The 8,574-nt window shown below is 47.9% G+C and overlaps 1 protein-coding gene across 1 annotated transcript in view; it reads right to left on the reverse strand.

Moving 5' to 3' along the window:
* Positions 1-7,748, reverse strand: part of KIAA0319L (KIAA0319-like ortholog) — a 28,138-nt gene extending 20,390 nt beyond the window's left edge. Inside the window, exons 1-2 of the mRNA XM_008942939.1 lie at positions 7,607-7,748; positions 3,902-4,602 (exon numbers count right to left, since the gene is read on the reverse strand). Coding sequence (XP_008941187.1) covers positions 3,902-4,602; positions 7,607-7,748 — 843 coding nt within the window. The remainder of the gene's footprint in view (positions 1-3,901; positions 4,603-7,606) is intronic.
* Positions 7,749-8,574: the final 826 nt, after the last annotated feature.

Below are 8,574 nucleotides of genomic sequence, written 5' to 3' on the forward strand. Positions count from 1 at the left end.
GTCTGTGTGATTAACATCTGAGGTTTCTGGACCAAAGAATCAAACACTATCTGTTAGTGTTTCTGACAAACTGGTTTTCTGTATTTGCTTACTCAAGGGGTTTCCTTTATCTTTAACAAAACTATGGATTCTTTGGAACAAAGACAGGTAAAATCTGGCACATTGCTCTGTGTTGCTCTTCACCAGTAGCCTCAGGACAGTGGCTGGCCCAAGCAGCAGCACCTCACCCCCATTCATAACTCTGGGCAGCTCAGGACACCAACTCCCTTTCACCAAGCACGTGAGTAAGATAAAGTTAGAAAAGCTGGCACGATGAGAGAGGAACAGCCAGGCAGAAACTTGGACAATTGAGACACTCAAGACACTCTTAGGAAAGGCAGAGGAGCAGAAATTCTCTGTGACTTCATACCAATATGAGAAATCACTTTTTACTTAGCTAGAATCAGCCCAGAGGGGTCATAAAAACAACCACCACAAACAACGTGCAGGAGACCAGCATCCACCTCCTGGGCACAGAAGCCTCGTTTCCACTTTCCTTGGTAATATTTTCAGTGAGCCAGATGCTTCCTTGACTCACTTTTTAATGCCTAAAACCCCCTACTTTACAGTTAAGAGAGATCCTCTTCCTCCCAGAAGTCTTCAGAATGAATTGACAGCCAAATGTCTGCAGAGAGCTTCAATTAGATAAGCTTTGCCTGGGGCAACACAACAGTCAAAAATGCCTCTCATGCTTGCAAGCTGAGACATTTCTTATCTTTACTCCATAACCCTAAATTCTTTAAAGCAAAGAACAGAAGATTTCATTCTTAGGGATAAACGCAGAGGAGACTAGAAGTTTGCCAGCTGTCCTATCTTATTAGCTGAGAAAACAGAAGTGACATATTGGCCAGAGTGAGCATAGGAGAGTCAGACACTTGATTCCAACCCCTAACTGCCTCTGGCCTGGGAACAGTGACCTGGTCTCCCTGTCTGAGAGTCCTGTAAGATGGAACTAGAGTAGCTATGTGCATCAGAACCCACACCAAAAAGGCACTTGAAAGAAAAATACCAGTGTGTCCTGTAATTATATTTTTTTTTTTTTAAAAAATACCAGCATGTCCTGTAATTATCGTTTTTTTTTATTTCAGTGGGCCTTACTTTGTTAAGCCTGGTCTGAATTTACAAAATAGGCTCTTTTCAGCTTAGATTGCACCCTCAGTTGTTTGCACTAAGTGTCATGTCTGACAAAAACACAGGTAATGTCACAAATAATTACAGAGTTCATGGTGGTTGTGAAGAGACCTTTCCTCCTTCCTCACACGGTAAAAAGCACCCAGAACCAGCAGGAAGCAGGACAGCAAGACTCAAACACTGGCCCTGCTAGGGCAAACAGTAGCCAGAACTGTGAGTGCAGGAATCCTGCCTGCAGAGCTGCTGCAGTGCTGCACTGAAACATCTCCTGACTGGCCAGGAAATGCATTGCTGCATTTTCAAATCAATGAGTAGTTCTACGAGGCAGGAAAAAAACATTTGGCACCTGGAAAAGGTCACTCACTTTAATGGATAAAGCACAAATCCCTTCCCCTCAGTGAGGGGATGAGGAGCAGGGTGCACTGTGGTTTACCTGGTACAGCCTCCTTCACCCACCCCTGGTTCTGTCATGTGGACAGAGTAAAACCACAGATTAATGGTAGCTGCACGTGAGCCAAGGACTCTGCAGATGGCTACAGAGCTACTGGAACTGCAAGAGGAAAATTTAACCTCAGTGAGGCAACGTTTACCTAAAACCTCACCTCAACTCCTCCCTGAGTCTCCAGGAGCAGTGGAAGAGACCTGCCTTCCACACGTTCACCAGCTCACCAGCAGGAGAGGGGAGCACACACACTCACTTCTCCCCTCCTAGAGAGGAGTCAAGAGTCACTTTGACCTCAGACGTCTTTTCCCACTTCAGATGTTTGATGCTCCCAGGTATGAACTGCTTGGCATGCAGTAATGAACCCACATTGTCCCCACCTTCTAGATCTTCTTGAAGAACACAGTACTCTCCTCCTGAAGCCATGTGCTCCCTGTACTGGACCAAACCCAGCCCAAGTGAAATTCTACTGATTCCAGCATGTGTGTAACTTCACTTCTTTTGGCCCATAACCAATGCAAACTTGGAAGACTCCCTGCTCTAGCATCTCCCTCCTGCACAGGCTGGCCAGGTCCCAAGTCCACAGCCTTCAATGTTATATCCTTGGCCTAAATTAAACCAGACTCAGATCAGAAAGGCAAGGACAGCTGCAGAGCTTGCCTTGTTCTGCAGGTGAAATTTGGATGGTTCAATAATCAAGGAATTAGCCCAGGGCCGGGCAGGATCAGCTTCATCTCAATACTCCCATTAAGGTGGATTCTTTAATTCTTTCTCCTCCTCAAAAACACTATCCTAAACCTCAAAAATGTGACTGCCAGGAATTCCATCACAGCCAACAGATGTTAGTAAGAGGTTTTTATTTTGACAAACCTTCATTTTGTCAAGAGTTAAGGACTTTCTTCCTAGCAAAAACCAGTAAGGAAAAGAAAAAGCTTTCCCCAGCATACATCCAACAGGGCACTTTCATGACAACAGGAGCACTCCCTAAAGATGGGTCTTAGAAGCTGATTAATGCATGTAATTTAGTATTTGCAACCAGTTTCCTGGACAGGTACTGAACAGTAATAATATGACAACTCAGAATGCAACAAAACAAGCAGGGAGATATAACAACTGCTACCCAGGAGCAACCCAAGATATTTAAGACTAGCTGTGAAGAAGCCTCCCTAAACATTGCATAACAAAACTGAGGGAATGAGGTCACTGTAAATCTCAAATATTAGGAGGAGGAAAGAACAGGCAGGATGGAAATGCTGCAGTACTGCAGGGGGGAGAGAAAGATGAGATCCTGAGTGAGCCCTAAATGCTACGGGGTTCTGGAAAGTCAAACATTTGTCAAGTTTTAGTACATGATTTCACACCCAGGCTGCCCCAGAGCACTCTGCAGTGTCCCTTGGCTGCTCTCCACATCCTGCTCTGCTGGGTGGTGGCTCAGACCAGGCACAGCCCTACCTGGAACCAAGGCTTGAACATGAGGGAAACTAATTCAGTCAAGTTTCAGAACAAGAATGTAACTACAGGAAAAGGCATCAGGCTTCAACAGTGCCAAGTCCTAGAAATGTGGCAAAATGTATTTAAGGAACAGTTTCACTAAGCAGAATTCTTTCTGTTTCACCATCAGGAGTGCATGGGCAGTTTTGGATGATAAGGCTTAAATTTACTAGCTTAACACTGTCTGTGTTTGGAGCAGAGACTAAACTGGCTTCATTCAGCCAATGCCAAGGTAAACGTTGGTGAATTTGAGAAGCTGAAGCAGTCTTCAAAAACAGAACACAAAAGCTGGCGTTAAGATGCCAACTCAAGCAAGCAGGCTGACCTGAGAGCACACTGGAAACTCTACATAGCAGTCTATAAAAAAAAAAGGTATTTAACTGCCTCAGTTAGGCACTCAAAAGGAAAATAGCTTGGTTTGTGGATCTAAAAAGGTATTTTTACACGTAACAGTTTTCAACGCCCAGGCACTTCCCACTGACATCCCAGCTCACCTTTCCTTCTCATTTGGCAAGTACACTCTGTGATTATACACAGCATAAGCATTATCATGACCTCCACCTCCCTTTCTCAAAGACAGTTTATCCTAGCTAGGAGGAGGGGAAAGGGAAATCTATCAAAAAAACAAAAACGCCAACCCTTGGCCTTGCCTTATTGCCAGGAGGCTGAAAATTGGCATCCAGAGAGGTGTCCTATCACTTGAGCAGTTCTGAGTCTAGGTCTGCATAAAGCAAGACTGAGCAGGAGGGTGAGGGCTGTCCCAGGCTGCCCCATTTCAGCCCCTGCAGTCACACCTACCTGTGGGAAGCCAGCACTGCCTGTGTCACCCGGCCTGCTCCCGTCACTGCTCTGGGGAGGGAACGAGCTCTTGGCCTTCTGCTCTCTCGGATTCTGGCCATTTTTCAGCAATTCTTTCTTTTCATTTGGATGGTCTTCAGGAACAGGCCTGTCTGCCACCAAGCGCCTCAGCACCTGATCCCTCAGACGCTGGGCTCCAGTTGGGCTGCCCCCGGGTTTGGTGCCGGCTGCTCCGGCCGCAGGCTCGGCGCTGGGGCTGGGTGTGGGCCTGGCTGCCCCGGCCCTTCCCACCCTGGCACTGCCCCCCTGCCACCTCCGCAGCGACCTCCGCAGCCTCTTCTCCCTCTGCACAGGGCTGCCCCAGGCCAAGTGCTTGTGAAACGAGCTCTTCACCTCCCCTTCTGTTGGAAGCTCTGAGAAGCGCTCTGTGCTTTTTGCTTTCTTTAAAAACACCAGAACAGAGTCGGGGGAGCCAGTCCTGTTTGCACCACACGTGGCAGGCATGGTGCAGTTCACCTGGATGCACACATTTTCCAAGAACCAGAAGGCATCACAGGAGGGGTTCTGGCAGCAGGCAGCCTGGCAGGACCACACGGTATGAGATCCTTCCAGGAGCTGCAAATGGTGATCTTCCCCCAGTCGCAAACGGCCGCCAAACAGGATCCTCCTCGGCTCGCATTTAGACCTGTTCCAGTTTCCATCTGGGAAAGGGGATGGGAGAGAAAGACAATTCTCAGTCATTTAAAACAGTGGATCATTATTGTCAAGGTGACTTTAGGGCACAGGAGTAACATAGAAGAAAGAGTACAGGACAGTAAACTGGGGGCTGCTCAGCATCTGTGCTCGCCCCTGGTACCCAGTACTCAGACAAGATTTTAAGCAACAATCTGCACTCCAGCCAAAGGGATCATGACCCTTTTTGATAATAATGGAACTAAAGCCACCTACAAGAAAAGAAGTGAAACCAGAAACGTTCCTGTTTCAGGGAAGCCATTTGAAATTGCCTCACTTAAGAAGTTGTTACATGTTCCAGAGCAGAGCTCTGCAAGGCCTGTCCCTACCACCCCCTCCACTACTGAGCTCTCTGTAACAGAAATTATGTCAAATGGTTGTTTTTTTTAAGAGTCAGATCTTACATCAGGGGTAAAGCAGCAACTGCTTTGCATATGGATGTTTTTTTTTTTTTCCTCAGCATGAAAAATTAGAGTGCTTGCAGGGATCAATGGATTAAAGGCTTCCAAAATTCAGAGCTCTGCAGATTAAGGACTCCCTAAAAATAGATGACTGACCTATGGGACTGTTAAACTGTGCTGCATTCAGCATCCCACGGATAACAGGTCACTGGAAGATTACTATGTAACTGTGTTGCTGGACCCTCGAGTAGTGCAGCTGGAGAATACACCCCAGATCTGGCTCCCTGTCTGTGAAGGATGGAGTTCTTGGACACAACACAAACAGGAAAGCTTTTTTCTCCATTAAAATAAAATCATCTGAATTCAATTTATAATATCCCTGATGCCCCACTCCTTGACTTCCTGTGGTGTCATAGCCAGGTTCACTAGAGCAGAGCTAAGCAAATGAACAGGTATGGCTGTAACATGAGGTGGGAAGAACTCTGACCCTGCAGCACAGCTAACAGCCAGGCTCAGTGACACACAAGTGCTGAGATGTTCTCCTTCCTTCTGCACCACCCCCAGGGGCAGGAGGACAGGGACAGTCTCAGCACTTTGATGACTTTATCAATATCACCAAAGAAAGCACGTGGGGAAGGCAGAGGAGACACTTCACTGCACACCAGAGCAGGTGTAACAGCTTTTGTACTCATTAAATCATTAAAATTATCCACCTATGAAGACTTCCTCACCCAGCATGTACTAACCACTTGTTCAAAATGAAGGACAATGGCCATATTCAGGTATCTGTGGTGGGGAATCTCTTGCAAGAGAAATTCTCACCAAGAGAAAAAGGTGTGTGTATGGACACACACACTCTCCAGACTCAGAGAAGCACACTGAAGAACACTGCTGCTGCTGGGAATTTCCAGAGGATCTCCTCCACTCTGACTCAGTTTAACAAGAGAAGGCAGCTGAACCAGCAGAGTTAACTCCTGCTCACTGGGGGAGCAGCCAGCCCAGTCCCTTCCAGTTCCTTGTGCTGGACCCTACAGGACCACACACAGGCTGGGTCACACCAGCAGGCCAGTAAACCACAGAATGGCAGGGGCTGGGAGGGGCCTCTGGAGATCATCTCATCCCACCCCCCTGCTCCAGCAGCTCACCCACAGCAGGGTGCCCAGGATGGCATCCAGGCAGGTTTGAAATCTCTCCAGAGGAGACTCCACAACCTCTCTGGGACAGCCCAGCCCTGGGCTCTGTCACACCTCAACAGCATCAACACCAGCAGCTCCTGAGAACAGCACGAGAAACCCATCAGCAGGAGTGTCCCTGAGGAGGAGACCCCTCCTAAGCCCCAGCAGCCCACCCACCCTGGCACAAACACCAAAAAATCACAAGATGCCTGCACGTGGATAGGTTTACTCACATCTTAATTGTTTTGTCTTTTTTTTTTCTTCCCTAGTGTATCAGTATAAAACCCACTGCCCTCCTCAGGAGCTCAGGGGCTCTGATCCTGCTCACAGCCCTGATGAACAGCAAGGAAATGGAAGGGACAAGAACAGTTACTATTAATAAACTCAAGTTCACAGACTTGCCCAGGCAGTTAATCCCTCCTGATATCAGATTTAATGATTAAAGACTTCACTCTATAGACTCTTTAAATCTGCCACATGTACCAAATTATGTCAGTGTAGCTCCTCTTACATAACTCTGCATGATCACACTAATTTCTAGGCAGCAGTAATTCCCCCTCAGTTTATTAAACTCTGCTGCTTAAGTGACACAGATCTATGAATTCACTGCAACTTGAATAAAAAAGGCAAAAAAAGGCATGTAAACTTTCTTAACTAGGACCTGGTGAATGCTACATGCACACACCAGAAAAATAGCACCTCTGGGTGATGATGTGGCCTCCTTCTGAAGAACTCACAAGAACTTGAGTTGCTCTGAAAAGTCAGAATCTGAACTTTAAACAAAAAAGGCAAACAAACCACACAATCCATTACATGAAAATTTCCATACAAGCCACTAACTAGGTTATTTACTTCAGCAGGGGTTTGGTTACTCAAGTTTGAGCAGGAAATGAAAAAAACACACACAACAATTGCCTGTAGGCAAATACAGATTATTGACATACTGTGTTTGGGGAGAGTGTTAAACACCTGAGGGCTAAAATAGTGCTCCTGCCTTCCCAACTTGCTTTGAGTATTCCTTAGATGAAATTATTTTGCAGATTATCACCTGTTTCTTTTGCAAGGCCAAAGATTCTCCCCTCAGAGGAAGCTCTGGGAGATAGAGGTGGGTGCCTGGAAGGCAGCACCGTGTGTGAGGATGCCAGCCAGCCACCCTGCTGCTGAGCACGTGGCCACTCACAGCAGCAGCTGGCTATGGGGGGGACCTCCTCGCCCCACATCTCTTCTGCCCTTTCAGCAGCTCATTTAGTAACTGCTAAGGGGGGTGGTTTGTTTTTTAAACCAGCTACAACGTCTAACAGCAAATAATTTCACTTTCCCCTCAGAATGTTTTACACAAATGAGAGGGATAAATATAATAAATACAGACACAGTCCCTGAAAGAACAGAAGAATCACCTGCTGAGGAGCACAAGGCACACAGGCAAGCACACAGGTAGAGCAGCTGCAGACTTCTCAGCTCCCCTGCAGGTCTTCCCAGGCAGTCTCGTGACAGAAATCGGACGCTGATGCTGAACTTGGTCTCCAGCCTCTTCTCCATGGCCTTTGTGGGCAGTGGCAGGGTTCTAGAAACAGAGGAGATATAACACACTGAACATTGATGTGCTCTTGCACAGATCCAGCTGCCACCAGAAGAGCAGGGAGCACTTGTGGAGGAAAAGGAACCCCTTATCTTATCCGCTGGGACTTGGTCCTGCTGCTGCTAGGGAACTATCAGCACATGCCACTAAAACGAAATCCAGAGTGACAAAGTTTCCAGTGCTGAACTGCAACCAGCCTCCACCACGGCCCTGCCACCGCCCTGGGGCTTTCCTCCTCCAGACCCCACCACTATCAGCAGCAAAATGCCAAATCCCACAGCCCACTGGATTCCAAAAACGCATTTGGGAAGAAGCCCCAGTTTCCACCATGCCCCAGTGGAGGGACACCCAGCCCACAGCAGGAGCAACGCGGGTCCCGAGGCTCCCAGCACGTCCGCCCGGAGATGTCATCGCCTGAGCTGGTGCTGCCCAGTGCCAGCCGCCCACAAACAGCAACAAGGCGCCGGGAACGCCGAGACACACGGAGCTGTCACCTCGCTTGGTGCCTGTTCAGCCCTGCAGGGCAGAGGCCACCAAAGACCTGCCAGCCCTCCTAACGCCAAAGGAGCCACAGCCTCACACGCTACAGAGAGATTTCTGAGACAGAACTCGGACTATTTCGCGTCACAAGTAATACACATCATCTACTTTTAAAAAGCAGTGAAGCACCACCAGGCACAAGGAGTTCAAGCTGCCCCTTCTGCGGGACCAAGAGCGAAGATGGTCCCAGACCCGACTCCGACACTCATCGTTTGTAAACCCCGAGGGGATTCCACCGACACCGAT

The sequence above is a fragment of the Merops nubicus genome, unplaced genomic scaffold (genome assembly GCF_000691845.1).
Source record: "Merops nubicus isolate BGI_N331 unplaced genomic scaffold, ASM69184v1 scaffold6016, whole genome shotgun sequence".
NCBI classification, from domain to species: Eukaryota; Metazoa; Chordata; class Aves; order Coraciiformes; family Meropidae; genus Merops; species Merops nubicus.